The sequence below is a fragment of the Eulemur rufifrons genome, chromosome 5 (genome assembly GCF_041146395.1).
Source record: "Eulemur rufifrons isolate Redbay chromosome 5, OSU_ERuf_1, whole genome shotgun sequence".
NCBI lineage: Eukaryota > Metazoa > Chordata > Mammalia > Primates > Lemuridae > Eulemur > Eulemur rufifrons.
Window position 1 is genome coordinate 13,682,668 of NC_090987.1, and position 17,385 is coordinate 13,700,052.

Sequence of the window (17,385 nt, forward strand, 5' to 3'; positions counted from 1 at the left end):
CAGAATAAACAAAGAGAAATCCACACACAGATACATGATAGTGAAATTGCAGAACATCTAAGACACAGATAAAAATTCAAAATCACCAGAGAAAAGCAATTCACCTACACAGAAACGACAATTAGACTGACAGCAAGCTTCTCCTCATCAATTATGAAGGCCAGAAGACATGTAAGAATGTCTCCAAGTACTGAAGGAAAATAAGTTAACCGAGAATTCTAGAATCAGCTGAACTTTAAAGACTAAGAGATGTTGTCACCACTCTCAGACTCATTCCAAGTGCTGCTGGGCAGAGGTCCTCACACCTGAGTAGGCAGCGGATCCCTGGGAGGGCTTCTCAGAGCAAAGATTGTCGTACTCACCCCCTGAGTTGTGGATTCAGTAGGTCTAGGATAGGACCTGAAAACTTGTATTTCTAACAAGTTCTTAGATGATATTGATACTGCTGGTCATCAGAACACGCAGTGAGAATCAGAAACAGTGCTACACTCCATTAAGGAAAAAACTTAACTTGGAAAAAAAATTGATAAAAGAATCAATGGTGAGCAAAGAGATTTATTTACATATAGGTAAAATTAAATCAGCATTGACCGTTGGGGAAAAAAGATAAACTATTAGTGACTGTTTGGAAAGTTTAAAGACAAGGTAGTTTTAAAATTCTGTCCAAGAGTGACATGGAAAACGGGGGTGGGAAGAATAGCAATGAAGTTCCCTGTGGTCTGATGTTATCCTGGAGGAAAGTAGACAGTGATTAATTTTTACTTGAAGTATGTTGGCTAAAAAATTTAACGTGAGTGCTGAAAGAACAGAAAAGTACAACTGTCAAGCATGTAGAGAAAATAGAAGAAAAAAAAGAGTACTCTATCAATCTAACGAAGGCAAGAAAGGAGAAAAAACATCACAAGAGAGAAAAAGATATACTAGACAAATACTAATGAAGAAAGAAAGCGAATGTAGTTGTATCCATCTCAGACAAGACTGACGGAGCAACAGTCACCATGGAGACTTGGACACAACTCTCTTGATTAGATCAAATAGTTAGAGAAAACAGTAATGAGGATATGGAAAATTAGAACACTACCTGCTTGACCTCATGGACAGATCAAGAACTCTATATCCAACCAAAGACATAATACACATTCTTTTAAAACACATGTAAAAAATTTACAAGAAATGACCAAGACTCCAAGAAAGTTTCAAATACCTAATAATAAATATTCTGTAGATAATATTCTCTGAGCACAATGTAAAAAATTAAAAATCAGTTAGAAATGACAGGCAAAAACCCTTTCATATTCTCAGAAATTAAAAAAGCACATTTGAATTTATAAATTAAGGAGAAAAATCAAATAAAAATTGCCAAATATTTAGACATTTTGATAATAAAGGTCAAATGTCTACATTAAGTTGATAATTACCTAAATATACATACTCCTATTGAAAGCAATGTCACTGATAATAATAATAAACAAAGAGTAAATAAGGCTCTTTCATTAATAGAAAACAGAAATAGATATTTCTTGGGGATAAATCTACCTGGATTTGTGATGCTAAATAACTTTAAGCAATTAATTAATAAAAACTGGCAGTGTTTGAGCAAAAGTAACTGATACATGACAGAAATATTTGAAAGGGCTTCAAAAGTCTTCTGCCATTTGAAAACAGGATCGTTTCTGGAATTTAACTTATTTCTAATGATGTAGAAGGGAAAATACTACTCTAACAACCAACTGGGACTGTGAATATATATATCAAAAGGAAGCCATCATATCACAGTAAGGCAGTGTTTTCTAAGGCTACATAAAGGAAAAAGTAGTTAACTGTTTTAAGCCAGGTATTACTGGGTACCTTGCCCAGAAAAACCACCGAAGTAGCTGAACAAATTCCACAAACAAATCCAAGAAGTAACAAAAGGAGTGTTAGTTATCCATGCACATTTGAAATGTTAATATTTTTTAAGTTTTCAAATGAACATATCTTAATTCAAAACATAATCTGAATGGAATCGGATTAAAACCATGAAATGGGTACTTTATACCTATAGACTTCTTAGCTCAGCGTGTTATACAACCAACTGTAGTTCCTTTTGTTCCTCTAGTTTTTTAAAAGAACCCCAAATCTGCAATCTTCTGCTAATCCCATTACATTTTCTATAATTCCAAATTATCTCCTCCCACTTGTTCAATCACTGACAGCCGTTGCTGGTGTGCTACCCTCAGCAACGTGGGCTCATCCTAAAGACTCATCCCCAGGTGTTATGATACCAGGTGTCTGCTGCTGCTACGTAGGACAGTGGGAGTCCCACTTCTTACGAACACAGCGTGCTGCAGTCTTTTAGGAGGTCACTATGCTGACATGTCAGAACTGATTCTTTTTCCGCCCAGCACATGTGAAGGGGACCGTGAGAAAGTTAGTGGGTCAGCAGAGTAAGAGACTCTGAACTCTGCCAGCTCCCAAAGCTAGCTACACCCTCACCCAAACGTCTACAAATTTCTAAAGCTGGAAAAGATTTAAATTCATGAGCATGCATTTACCACCCATGGCCTAAAGAGATGACAAAACTCTACAGATATGGCGCTTGGTTTTGCTTCGTACAAAAAACAAGGGAGGAAATTTTGATTACACTTTTAATCTAGTCTTTCACAATGGAGAAGGAAAAATGTTTAATTCTGCCATCATTATCAAACCAGTTTCTTTTCCTTTGTAATGAAAGGCCTCCCAAAAGGCACACACAGCTGTACCTCATCTGGAAGCTTCCATAAGGAGAAGATGGGAGTAAAGTTTAACCATTCAATAACACCAGTCCCTTGGCATCAGTTATCAGTAATATACAAGAAATGCACGTTTAGAGGCAACCACAATCTTACACTAAAGAGCCAGAACTTGAGAATACTGACCGGACCGGTAATAGCTGGGTTCTGCAGTCTTGGGTCTTCCCATTGAGTAATTTTGCTATCTGAAAATGTTTAAAAAAAAAAAAATTAGCACATTAGTTCAGATTTAGTCTATGTAAACAATGTTTCTGAAGGAAGTATTTCTGGATTCTTCAAAAGCTGTCCATAATCCCCCGCCCGTAAAAGATAACTTAGTTATTTCAAGAAGGTGCTATGGTCTAGTATGGCTGGTCCCCTTTACACTTAGTTAAAAACACTGAATTGAAAATGCACAACTGAAGTAGAAGTAAAACCATCTATTCACACCATTTCTGGCAAGCAATCTGTTGAAATTTCAATTATAAACTCCTGTTCTTTCAAAGATTTATAATTTGATCTTAATTTTCATTTCACTGAAAAAAGGCATAAAAGTCTTAGTTCCCCAAAAGGCTAACACACACACGATTTTTTTCTCATGTCAAATACTTTATTTGCTTACAGTATTGAAAAACTGCTTTCAATTAAGAATCCTACTCCGAACAAATGAATAATCCACCACATGCATCATTCATACACACACAATAATCAAAGCAGCTAAAGGCAGTCCAAGAAACGAGAATTAGATACAGCAGAGGAAAATTCCAGAGACCGGTTTCCCTTTAGCCAAGTTGGCAAGAGGTAGTTTTCTTTCTCCCAAATGAGTCAATGTGAACAAGATTGTTCAATGCTACCCATACCACTACTTGTATAGGTGCCAACACACAAGAGCTGCCCTGGATCCCTTGGGATTTGTACCTGTGCATAATGAAGATGACTTTATGGATACCTGTGTGTGGGAGGGAGGGCGCGGGGGTGGATGGACTCACAGGAAAGATATGTGAAGGGCAGATGGGAGGAGAATGGGCTCTCCAGAGTTTTAGAAAATCTAAATTGGTTTAAAAAAAGATTGAGAAGTAATGAATACTGATTCTGTTTATTTTTGCATTCTGTAAGTGGGCTGATAAGAATAACTTATGAATTCAGTTTTAATGACTATACCAGGAGTTTTTAAAAGCCCGATATTATTTTAATGAAAGCAAAGGAAAAGTTAAAAAAAAAAAAAAAAGCTATCAAAGTACATAACGATTCTTAGAATCCTTATTTTGTTTCCATGTTGGCAGAAAATTTTTTTTTTTTTTTTTTTGAGACAGAGTCTCACTCTGTTGCCCGGGCTAGAGTGAGTGCCGTGGCGTCAGCCTAGCTCACAGCAACCTCAAACTCCTGGGCTTAAGCGATCCTACTGCCTCAGTCTCCCAAGTAGCTGGGACTACAGGCATGCGCCACCATGCCCGGCTAATTTTTTGTATATATATATTTTAGTTGTCCATATAATTTCTTTCTATTTTTAGTAGAGACGGGGTCTCACTCTTGCTCAGGCTGGTCTCGAACTCCTGACCTTGAGCGATCCACCCGCCTCGGCCTCCCAGAGTGCTAGGATTACAGGCGTGAGCCACCGCGCCCGGCCGTTGGCAGAAAATTTATAAGAAAAGTCTCAAGGACTGAGACAACCTTGATGGAGGCAAAGGCCATGCTGGGGGCCCCCTGCCTTGAAAACAAAGACTTTGGAAAGTAAAAGTTGCTATTGTTATGGAAAACAAAGAGAAAGGAAAACCAAATAAAGGGAATGGAATACAGCTGAATGGAAACTGTGCCTTAACATATCAACTTGGATTATAACCTTATCAGCTGGATGCTGTCGTCAAAGCAGAAAATAAATTAACTACCCCTGACTCATGAGGCCTCCCGAATCTTCAGACCACACCTGTATGTCAAGCTCCATCCTTGACATCTGCACTTGGATCGCCCATAGGTACCTCAGCTCTACGCTACGGAAACAGAAGCCATCATCACTCAACACCAAAACCTGTTCATGTGACCCCATGTCCCTGGTTAGTAGCATCACAATTGATTCAGTTCCCAATCAGGAACATGACCACATCCTGAACCATCCCCATTTCTCTTTCTGATCAGGCTTCTTGCCAAGGTGCTCACCTTTTTCTTGGACTATCCTCTCTAGGCTTCCCTGGCCATGGTTCTCCTTGTTCAAATCTTCCTCTACAGCTCTGACAAAAGGATTTTTCTCAAGAACAAATTTGACCCCTGTTGCTTCCCTATGGAAAATCCCTCAGGAGCTCCCAGCTGCCTGCAGAATGAACTCCAGTCCCCACACCTGGCAGACACCCTTTGGCTTGGCCTGTGTGCCATGTCAGCCTCTGCTGCACACCAGCCATTTGGAGCAACGCTGCGTCTCTCTGAATGTGGCATGATCTGCACATATGCACACACCCCACACATCACCCCTTCCTAGAATCACTCTTCACTGTGCTCGCCTGGCTCAGCCCTACTCAGCACTGACATCCAACTGAAAGGCAACCCATTCTGTTAGGTTCTCCTGCAGTATCCCCTATCCCCTGTACCCAACCACGTCCCGTTCCGAGCAAGTGCAGTCCCTGCCTCTTCCACTTCTACATAACTGGCTCAGCCCTCTGATACAAAACCCTGAAATACCCCTGGTACCACCTATTAGATACAAGCCCCTTGAGGACAGGGATTGCTATTCATCTCTGCCACCCCCTCTCCACCACTCCATGGGGGTCAGCATGAAGCAGGAGCTTAAAACATTATTCTTTAAATGACTGAATGAAGCTGATGGTGAACACAAAGTCTCTTTATAAGAGTCTAAGCGTTCAAAACCACACAAGTTTCTACATGGTTACCATAAAGATCAATTTTGCAGCTAAGTATTGTCGACGTATGGTAGCCAGTTACCCATTCTTTTTTAGAATCTGAGTCTGAACTTGCTTTCCCTTTTCGAGCCATCATATTTCAAATAAAAGGACAAGAAGAAAGAAAGAACTCCATCAATTTAGCCACTATTAACAGGTTTGGTAAGACTGCTGGCAGGAAAGACTAAACCACGGTTTTACAGAATAACTGGAATTGTATTTTCTTTTAAATTTGCATATAAGATCCCTGTGGCTAATTACTCAGCTGCTGGGCGTACCTCATCTTTAAGAAGAATGACATCATTCCTACGAGCACTAGAGATTCAGTTCAAGATCTTCCCTTAATCTCCTACGCCAGGCCTGAGACACAGAAGCTATTCAATAACTATCAACCAACCAAACGAATCAAGGAGTCGAAGAAAAGGTTAGTCCTGAGCACTCCGTGCTTTTGAAATTAAATCTTTAAGATGGTTGAATATTGTTAATCTTGAAAATGTCTAACTTCTCAAGAGGAATTTATGAAGCCAAAAATAATTACATAACCTAATTATTTAAAAGACAAGGGCATTCTTATCTGTAATTCAACATGTAGTCACATATCCCAGCTATGTTGGAAGACAGGATATCTCTAAACAACTTACAAGATGATTGCTTTCCCAGTCAAATGGCCTAGGTAGGCATTATGATAGCAAAACTAGATGCTGAACTTTGTTAGAAAACTGTTTAGAAAGTGAGGTTTCATTCTGACAGTAAGACAGTTCCTCAACATTATTTATCATTATTTATCATTTATCCATTTTGGAGTGTCAGCCTGATAAAGCCTGTTTAGAGACAGGTATTCTACAGTTTTCAAAGACCAAATTTTGGCAGAAAGGCAAATGAATTGAATTGTTTCACCGATGTGTACCCCTCTATTGCTTTCTGTTGAGTAAATCTTGACAAATTACAGAGAATCGGCAGAAATGTAGCATTAACAGCTAATGGGGTTCTCATAAACAGATCTTTTTCTTAAATGGTTTTTGGTTGCCTAATTTACGCTATCTCTGTTTAAGAGAACATTTCAGTATGGTTGTGCAGAGGCAAAATAAATTTTAACCTCCAAGCAAACGGCCACAAACATCACACTGGTGCAGCTTGCTCAACCAGGCTCTGCACAGGGTCTACAGCACGTCATTCCACCCCCAGGATGGAGAGGAGCCTCCCTGGTGCAGAGGAATGAGGAAAACGTCTGTGAAGTGCACTGGAGTAGCCGGCAAACTGACCAGGATTCAGGAAGAACCCAGGTACCGAGCAAGGAGCTACCCTCTTCTGCCTCCCCGTGAACAAGAGCTGGGCCAGCCTGCGGCCGGGGCTGCTGCTCCTTCAGCAAGTTCTCTCCACTTTGCGATCAAGGACAGTGACGGCCTGAGACCTTCCCCACTGACCCGCCATGAACCAGATTTCAAGTGACCATTTATTAAGCATCTATTATATGTGATACTAGGTCTGCGCACATCACTAGGGAAACAGATTTTTACTATTTCTAACGTACGCTAGGATGGCCGCTAGCAATCGTGTTTTCCTGTTCTTGGCTCCTTCTGGTACATTAAGAGCATTCACGACATTCTTTTCAGGTTGATACAGGCATCAGACCCCCAGCCAGAACACTGTCACCGTGTTGTGTGAATGCTGTGTGTGTGTCACAGACCAAGGCTGTGTTGCTAGTAAAGATCTTGTTTTAGTACAATGATCAGTATTGTTCATATCTGTCTTTGAAAACTAAAATTGTAATGCACAAAAAAAGGAAACTTTTTTTTTTGTTTTGAGTGAGAAAAAGGGGTATGACCTCTCTCCTATTTTAGTAAATTCTCTGTAGAGTAAAATTATAACTAAGGAGCACATTAATTAGAAAAGTGGGGTATGCACGTGTATTAAAGCACTATGGCTGCAATGTTATGCTCCCTGTACAATTCTAGGAAGTATTTTTTTCTAATCAAAGACAAAAGCTCAGCCTATGTACCTTGAAATAGCTGATGTAAACGAAGGGTAGCCCACACCTCTAAATACACCCAGGACTTTGCCTTTTGGCTTAATTCTGAACTGCTGGCCCTCTTGCTTAATTCCATTTGTAACAATCCCTCAAACCCTTGTGCCTGAAAGCGAAGCCCCATCTACAAGGCACTCAGCCCCTCGTGACATCTGGAAGAGGTACCGTGCCTGTGAGACAGTGACCAGTCCTGTATGTAGGAGGAGTCCTCGTGGCCAGACTTCTCAGCAAGTGGCTCGTCACTGTAATGTTGTTTAGTGACAAAAACATGAAGCTGGGGAAAGCTGGCAGGGACTTTCTGTTTATAAACCAAATGAAAACACAGACCAAAATTCTACCCAGTTGCATGCACGATTTAAACTTTACACTGATTTGCGGCCTTCTTTTTTTAATATTCTTTTTCAGAAGTTTTAAGGGATATATAAACATGATTCTATGAAGAACATGTCACGTCAAAAAAGAAGGACCAAAAAAAAAAAAAAAAAAAAAAATACCCATCCCTCCCCCGCCACCGGCTAAAAGCAAACCTTTATTAGTTTAACTTTTTAGTTGAGATGAGAAACCACACATTTATTCATAGGTGCTGGAGCAAATGTCTACAGCAAATATACTACAGCTTCAAGGAGAGAACTCCATATGCATTAGTGTGGTGGGTGCAAGGAAACATGCCACGAATAGAAAATAAGGTCAGAGCGGACACCTGGCCATCGGACCGCTGTTCTGAAAAGCGTACGTGCCGCTTCACGCACTGTTCACACACGTTTGACTGAATCATCACTTCTAATCTTATTTTCTATTACCAGAGTGTATTTATTAAAAGCGCAAAAGTCAAGGGATCATCAACCAAAAAAGTTTTTTTAATTAAAAAAAAAAAAGTTAATAGGTCACAAGATCCAATCGGGTGAAAGCTTGAGGGGCTACTTTCAGGCAGACGTGGGGTGAAGGCACAGTACCGTAGGAGGGCACTGAGTCTCTGGTATCACTGTCGCCACATAACACCTGGCTGCCTAGACGGAGAGTAGAACGACAAAGCTTCAACTATAATATCTGAATTGCCCTCCCCCTCTCCACCTGCAATACCGACGTGTCCAGAACAGTGCTACTTACTATGATCGATGTAAAACGTCCGGCCGTCCAAGTGGATTCTTTCTTCCCAACCAGGCTGGTATCCGGGGAAGGGGGAGGAAGAGAAAATACAAAAGTTAGCCAGCAGTTCCCAAACCAAAGGCAGAATTTAAAAACTGCAGGACATTTCTGTACTCTTCTCTCCTCGGGTACATTTGTACATTGAGAAATAAACCAAATATAAACATTTCAGGTTCACTCTTGACAATGTCTAGCAACGCGCTTCATCACATGTTCGACAGTCTCAGATGCACCCACTGTCTGAAGAACAGGAAATGAGCTACTATCTCAAAAGCTTCAAAGGGAAACTTCAGCACACCATGGAACAGATGAGTCTGAGGTTGCATAGCTCAGTTAATTAAGTAAATATTGAATGCTAAAGGAAGGGAGGGGGAGGGTTAATACAAAAACATGAGACACAATCACCTCACTCATGCTTTCCAGGCAGCTGGACAATCTAACGCTGGTGTTGTTCTCTGCCATGAACTCTCACTCTTTAAGCTCAGGAACTAAACAGATTTGGATAATTTTTTCCAAAATAAGGCTGATATGCCCTTGTTATCTGAACTATCCCTATTTGCAATCGGAACCTCAGGAATCCAGCAGATTCAGAAAAAATGCTCTCTTTCACTTTTCTGAACTCATTCTTCAGCATTTCCATATGAACCCAGGAACCAAACAGATATGGAGAGTGAGGGGTGTGTGTATAATTTAACGAATAATGACTGAACCCTTACTTTTTTAGCCTCAAATCTTGCCGTAATATACTATATACCAGGCAACACAAAGGTCCTTATGCTGGGAAAAATTAAAATTCCCATTTAAAAATAGTCTTAGGAATTTAACCCCTAACCACACTCCAACAGCTGTTTTTTTTTTTTTTTTTTAATTGAGGATGGGCTGTTGAGGCGGGTACATGTGAAGGTTTCACTCAAAATCCAATTTGAAGTAAAATAACTCAACTTCTACTCAGGCCCCAAAGAGAACAAACTAGTAAAAAATTAGATTTATAAACAGTTCACCAACAGGGAGAAAAACTTAAAATATTTGAAAGTTAAATGACTTACAGAAACTTTCTGTGACTACTTATGCCTTTGTCTTCCACACTGCTTTTTATTATTTTTGTTCCTCTGACTAAATCAGCCACATGAATGGAATTCAGCCATTGCCAAGTTGTAAAGTAAGTGAGCGCAGCTTAAATTGACACCTGTGGAGAATGTCTCTTGCACATCCTAGTTACAGGGCTACCTTCCACTAGCAGCCAGCATTTCAGAAACCTCTTTCACAGGGGCTAGGTACCATGTGAGCTATAATATCCCATTAGAATTCAGCCAAGCACCCCATTCTATTAAGAAACAGACCAACGGGACCCAAGAAGCCTGGAGAAAGAGAAGGCCCACGGGGCCCCTCAATCAACATTGGGAGACAGACGAATGGACATTTTCAGACTGTTCCATGTGCCTCCAGTGTACTCACAGGAAGAGGGCCAAGGTCATTGGGGTTTAAAGATGCCTTTGACCGCATATGTACTGGAAATTTCAGGCGTGGATCTTCCTGCAAGAAAAAGGTAGAAGGCAGTAGACGTTAAGAGGGACTGTGTGCAGTGAATGGTTCCTTCCTTCTGGAGTTGTGTGTTGCAAGGCAACCATCCGCCTGTGCAGGGAACACGGGAAGGGTACCATCTCTCCGCTTCATACAGGAAGCCTGGCTCACCACCTCTCAAGACAGATCATACTCTTCCTCCGTGTGCTGGGTGAAAAGAGGACAGTAAGAATATTTAAATAAAAGGTTAACCATTTCCCTGAGACTTTGAGAAGGTGTACGGGAAGAGAGTCCCAGCAATGATGCTACTATAGAAACCAGTAGCCAGGGACTAGATGCTACTCCACAGACGGGCAGTGGAGACAAGGGTTTGTAAATCTCCTTTGGATCCTGAGCTCCTGGTGGGGCCCCCAGCCGGACACGTGAGGAAGAGCCACTCCGTCAGTACTTGTGTTTCCTGCAACTTCCCCCTAGTCCTTCCTAACTAAGCAGAGAACCTGAACGTGGCTTGTCAAGCCATGTGGCTACTCCACAGTCTCCAACACATAAAGTCACATACCCTACTATAGATCTTGATGAAACTCTGCAGACTAGGTTCTCATGTATGTCTTAATATTTAAAAGTTTAAAAAAAAAAATCTTTCTTAAGAGATATGCTTCATAAGATTCCATAGAGAATCAATAAAAGAGAAATACATACTCTGACATCTTGGGTCACGCTTTATGATTTACAAAGAACAGTCAGATGTGACACCTGACAACACCCCTTGTTAAGAGGTTGGGCACAAAATCTGCTTTGTTGGATGAGAAAACTGAGTTTCAGAGAACAAGAAGTCGCCCAGAGGTTACAAGCCTGAGTCCAAGAGCTGACTCTCATTTAAACAGACCCAATTAAAATGCAGTGTAACTTGAGAATCCACATCTCTAAACTCAAAATATTAGAAAATGAGCAATAGAACTCAGAATAACACATTGTCAATGAAATAAGCCTAAGATTGAAAAAATAAGACTTTTGGACAATTGAACTTCATTCAATTAAAGCCTTTGCAGTCGTCAAATTACCAAAAGATTTTCTGCTTCAACATCTTCCCAAGAACAGTGTAAGCCATAGATAGTATCACCGAATCATAACAGTGATAGACTTTGGAAACTGGCAAGAATCAAAAAAGATCACAAACAATAAAACCAACCTTTGCTTTCTGTTAGCTATAGCAAACTTGCAATGGAAGAAATAAATCAAGTTAACAGTCTGTGATTAATATTGACCATGAACCTAATATATTTTTCAAAAGGCAAAGTAAGCCCAGTATTTTGTAGTATACTGGAACATGTATAGAATAAACAAATATGCTAAGCAGGTTGGGATTTAGAATGTCTAAGAACCTGATAATCTGGTAAACCTTTGTGATTCGTTAACTATGGACAGAGGAAAACCTTAAAGCATGGAACTTTGCCAAAGCTACCCATTCAATGCTAACTCTGAGCTGGACCAGGTAGTGCCACCACTACCAGGGGACCCTTGGGACTGCACACAGCCGACGTCCACGCTGGGTTTAGAGAAAGCCTGGGGCTGCTATTCCACAAAAGCACCCAGGGCTTCTGAGCTCTCCACCAAGGCCAGCCATGCCTTGGAATCACACAGAGTCTACTGTGAAAGACAATCGGTCCTTCTGGCAAAGAGCTGGTGGTTTATACCAACAACAATCAAAATAATGCCAGCAGCTGCCATTAATCAAGCTCTGTGGGCTAAGGCTGGCGGTCACTACTGAATCCACCCTCCACTGAACCACCTGAGGAGGTGGCATCTCCACGGCTGACCCGGCAGCTGAGTGGCAGCCAAGGTTCCGTATTAGTTTACTAGTTGGGGACGACAACAAGTTGGATACTAATGAGGTCTCAGATGATGTGAACATAAATGAATCAAATACTTAAAATACACTCGGCTGTTTGTTCCTCCCTTTCCTCAGCACAGCAAGACAACTCTTTCCTGAGTAATTGCTTCCCTCAATCCAGCAGAAAATGTTTTCAAACAGAATTCACAGATCATTACCATTTTTAAAAAAGGGTTTCCTAACTTAAAAATATATACAATATGGGAATACTGGCTGGTTCAAAAACAACTGTGCTTTTTTCCTTTGTTTTGTCCATCCAGGAAAAGACCAGCAATCATGCCTAGGCTATAGTGAGTTTTAGTAGTTTGAACTTGGACGGAAAACAAACCTGCAACTTAACTAGGGTGTAATCTATCTTGCTTCAAAAATAAGCCAATGCTTCGTCCTACGAAAGGCATAGGTATACTAATGCAGGTTGAGTAACCCTTATCTGAAATGCTTGGGACCAGAGGTGTTTCCGATTTCAGAATATTTGTGTATTTGTTCACATCCTTAAACCGGAAATCTACAATCTGAAATGCTCCAATGAGCAGTTACTTTGAGTGTCATGGGGTGCTCAAAACATTTTAGATTCTGGAGCATTTCGGATTTTCGAACGAGGGCTACCCAACCTGTACACACGTGCTTTGAGCGGCTCCCTTGGCAGAAGGAAGGGCGAGCTGCGGTCTCTCCTCAGACACCCGGCGGCCTCCAGCATGTATTCAGCGGAAGGCCTGACCCAGGTGGGGACAAAGCCAGCCAACATTTTCTGTCTTTTTCGGGGGATGAGGTCAGGCTTAATTCCAAATAGGCTGCTGGCATACTGTCTTCATGATCTCTGTGTGTGAAAGGCTATTTTATAAATATGCTTCAAATGGAATCTTCCTCTCTCAACGTACACAGGGGACACGATGGCCTGAATCTCTTTGTGACTCTCGTTACTGCAAGAATCAGCAGCAGGCAGGCTGGCCGGTGAAGCAGTACTGCTGTCATTGTTCTCAACCTGTCCTACCAGTGTTTTTCCTTTTTTTCTTATGATGCTCAACTCTTAAGAACAGCTATGCTATTCTTTCTCTCTTTTAAAAAAAACAAAGCAAACTCCAAAACCAACTCAAAACAGACCGTAAGCTGAAAATTATCTTTACACTTCCCTCCATCCTTTGTCAAAATGAACAGGCGATTTAGAGCCTGTCTTCCACAGTGAGGATTCTGTCCCGGCTTTTGTTTAGAAGAGGTCAGTGACACAGCTGTGTCAGCACGTCTGCGTTTAGTGAAGAAGGGCAGTAACTTGTGGAATTTCCAGTTGTTAACCTTAAGGATTTCCCACAACGGCAGCAACAAAATGTGGTTGTAACAGATGGAAATGTTACATTAGTAAATGAGTCAATAACAAGTATCTGGGTAAAGAGGGACAAATGGAAATTAAAACTGGGTTTCATTCAGCAACGATGCAGGCAATAAAGCTACTGCCATTTAAAATAGCTGCCCAGCTGCAATTACACGGCAGTTGTGGTGTGAAAGGCTGTGAAAAGGTTAGGGGATTTGATTACTAAGCCGGTTCAAATTACTAAAATCATAGCTTATGTTGGCAAGCCACAGTGGCTCCATACACTAATCCGTCTACTTTTATAATATTTGCCCCCTATTTCTGGAGCCCCGATTTCTGGCTGAGGATTTGAAATTACAGCAGTGCTATAGCTAATGGGAATGCTAGCGGGAACAGCCAGGGGCTCTACGGCAATGAGAAAAAAGACATAAAAGTCAATCTCTCTGTTTCCCAAAGAGCTGCCTGTCGCTTACTCTCAAGTCTTGCCCACAAATCTGTAACATTATCTTCAGACTAAAAAGTGAGTCCAACAAACCTGCATGTCGTTATATGCCTTGGAAGTATTCATAGTTATCAGTCTACCAAATGGATGTCACCAGATCTAAATGATAAATTCTCTTGGCAGGCCATTCCTTTACTTCAAAAGGCCTTTGGGATGGTTCTCAGGGGTGTTTGGAAACGTGTGAGGCATTTTTGGCATCACTGTTGGCTGGGGGGTGACAGTGGCTATCATCGTTCAGCAGCAGGAGCTGAGGACGTTAAATGACCTTCAGGTGAAGGCACAGTCCTGCGCCAAAGGCCAAGATGCCCGCATGGAGACACAGTGTCCCCTGATCCATAGATTTTAGAGAACGCACCCTCTCAATCAATCTCAATGGACTGAATTAGTATCACACCACGGGCAGAGGGTAAAATGATAGTCCAGTCACCTTGGTCAAGGCCTTTTCCTTAACATGACACTGCTGGTCTATCAAATGGACACACTGGGTATCATCACTAGAAGCAAGAATTTAAAGTGTCCATTCTTGGATCCAGGACCAAAGAGCTAGGGCCAATGATAATCCCCAAACCTCAACCAGCAAGCCAGTAATGTCAGGCAAAGATAGCAAGATAACAGAAGGACTAAGTTAAACTGAGTTAAATCTACCCAGACAATTACATGGGGATATAAGGAACAGGAAGAAAAACAAACTGTCTGCAGCATTAAAAATAGCCAGAAATTTAAGAGAACCAAACTCAGTTTAATTACAGGTCTGGGGATTATACAGTAGAAAAATACCAACTATATGCTAAATTGAAAAAGCCAGCACTGATCCAGCTACAGAAATGAAGGACTGACAGAGACATACAAAGATATGCATATTTATTCACTTTTGGTTAATCCCACTTTGCCCAAGTTAATTCAACATACAGATTCCTTCTTGTGTACGACTCAGGAGCACATGAAAAAAGCAGCATGGTAAGAGAAATCAATTCTGACAAAACGTTCACAAAAAAGAGCTATCAGATTTACAACCAAAGTCATTCAGTGTATCTCCTAACCCATGATTAAAGGAATGAATGCGTAGAACAGAAGTGTGAAACAGCAATCCGACATGAACAGCAAGAACTAAAGCAACAAATCAAATGAAGATGGGCAATGTCAATAAAAATGGAAAAAGAAACCAACGAAGAAAAAAATCTTTGACAAATGATTATAATTCCTAATGAAATTATGTCACGGGATGTGTTTTTTCTTTTTTTCCTCTTGTTGCCAACTTTGCAATACATCCAGGAAGAGACGTGATGCAGTAACATCAAAATCCTAGCAACACGGAGCACTATCTTTTTTCCAAATATGGCGAATGGTCTACGCTAGAGCTTTCCAGGAGTGCTATGAGCAAAGGCAGTGCGACCTGGCACCAGTTCCAAAGACAGCTATCAGCTCCCGCCTGTACCTCCGCTCCCACCAGCCCACACCTGCAGAGTCGAGGTGCAGGCTCAGAGACCTTCTGGAGACACATCCGAGAGTTAATGAAATTCCTCTACAAGAACGATGACTACTGAGCAAGGACAAAAAGGAATTAACGCCAGACTTCGCGATGAAAATGGAGCCAAAAAAAAAAGCAGCAGCCTTACCCAGGTTGTAGTCTTTGTGTTATGGTCAATGAAGAAGGGCCGGCCGTTTGGAGCTATCCTCATCTCCCAGCCGGGTGGCAAGAAGCTCTGTGTGACTTTGTGTTGTGGTTTGGGGGAGTTGTAAGGTGATGGCTGTGGGGACTGTGGATTGGAAAGGGTATCTTTCACAGCCCGGCGTACGGGTGAATCCTTGGCACCCTAAGGAATAATAATGAGCATTAGAACTCTTTGTCACGTGCTGTTCCGATGTGTCAAAAGGTACCCAGGTATTGTAGAATGCACCTCTTTGGGGATGGACACAGGGGAAGCTCCTACAAAACCTGTTTCTGTCACTCATTTACCTTTAAGTCAGTCTAACTTTTTATTTTTTCTGTTGGTTAAACATAAAAAACAATATTAAGTACTTAAAACCACCATCCTTTGGTAGCCACTCAGTACGTATCAAAATTACTGTTCTGCATTTCAGCATTGTGGATGGAGATTGTACAGAGACTGGAGTAAAACGTACCCCTGCTCTTAATGAGCTCACAATCTAACGAAGAATAGATTGGCAAGTTTTAGAGCACAAAAAGAGAAACCTACATCCTGGACACAACCACCTGGAATCTCACAGTTGTTACCCGTGACATTTATATTAGAGTTTGGAAGAGAGATCACCCACTCCCACTTATCAGCATCCTGACCCAGGGCATGGAGACACCCACAGCTGTCACTAAGACATGGGCAAGTTTAGGACCCCAAACGTTTACTCTCTGGCTTTTCTAACTCTCTGACATTTGTGATGTTAAAGGATGGCACTAAAACAACACAAACAGGACAGAGAGCACAAGCGGATGCCCAGCATGATTCAGAGATGCAAATACGCATCGGAAACACGTATGCCCATACAATGAAAGACCCTGCAGTCGAAAGGAAACAAAAAATGATCAAAGCAACAGCTATGTTTAAAACTCAATATAAGCACTGGTATTCAAAAGAGTTACTATGCGATTCTAATGAGATAATAGGCAATAAGGAGCAAAACACAACAAGAATGGTGAAAGTTCCGAAAAGAGAGTGCCCACGTCCAGCACCAGTCACCATGGCCTCAGCCAAATGAGAATGAGAATCGGGTGAGAGTCCGGGAATGTTAACTGGGTGAGACAGAGAAGCATGTGGTCAGGCCGCACAAGAACACCCTTCACCAGCAACACAACGACTGACCAGAGAGGAGGGGGGCTGCAAAACGGAAGTCAAAGTTAAGAGAGAAGAAAGAATGAGAAGAAGTCACAGGACAGAAGTGACCCCAGTTAGATGATGTAGCCTTCTCACCTCCAGTGGGGCAGATAAAGTTACTGTTGGCGAACTGAGGCTACGAGGCCGGCGGATCTGAGGCTCGATTAGATGGTTGTTACTGTTTGTGGCTGATCCAGACGCACCATCTTCTGCAAGCTATTTTGGAGGCAAAAACAAGTTAGCTTCATAGGAGGCTCTCCCTGTGTGTGTGATTAGGAGTGTGAACCCAAACAACAACACAAACAGCAATAATAAGAGGTCTGGCCTATTTAAAGCGTGGAGGAAATAATTAAACATAATAATGGGGGAAAGGATGGGGAAACACATTCAAGGGAAATAAAAAATGAATCACTAGCCCAGCATAAAAACTAGCCTCAGATACAAGGCACGGGCTGGGGGAGAAGCTACACATCGTGATAGGCTCTTGCTTCGAAAATAGCCTTCATGTCACATATTCAGGGACA

General features: G+C 41.5%; 1 protein-coding gene across 4 annotated transcripts in view; it reads right to left on the bottom strand.

Annotated features, from left to right (window-relative positions):
• Positions 1 to 17,385, bottom strand: part of NEDD4L (NEDD4 like E3 ubiquitin protein ligase) — a 220,275-nt gene that overhangs the window by 30,617 nt on the left and 172,273 nt on the right. For all 4 annotated transcript variants that reach the window (XM_069468360.1, XM_069468359.1, XM_069468357.1 and 1 more), the window contains 5 exons: positions 16,958 to 17,077; positions 15,647 to 15,844; positions 10,266 to 10,343; positions 8,772 to 8,826; positions 2,898 to 2,956 (listed from right to left, as the gene is read on the bottom strand). In XM_069468360.1, coding sequence (XP_069324461.1) covers positions 2,898 to 2,956; positions 8,772 to 8,826; positions 10,266 to 10,343; positions 15,647 to 15,844; positions 16,958 to 17,077 — 510 coding nt within the window. The remainder of the gene's footprint in view (positions 1 to 2,897; positions 2,957 to 8,771; positions 8,827 to 10,265; positions 10,344 to 15,646; positions 15,845 to 16,957; positions 17,078 to 17,385) is intronic.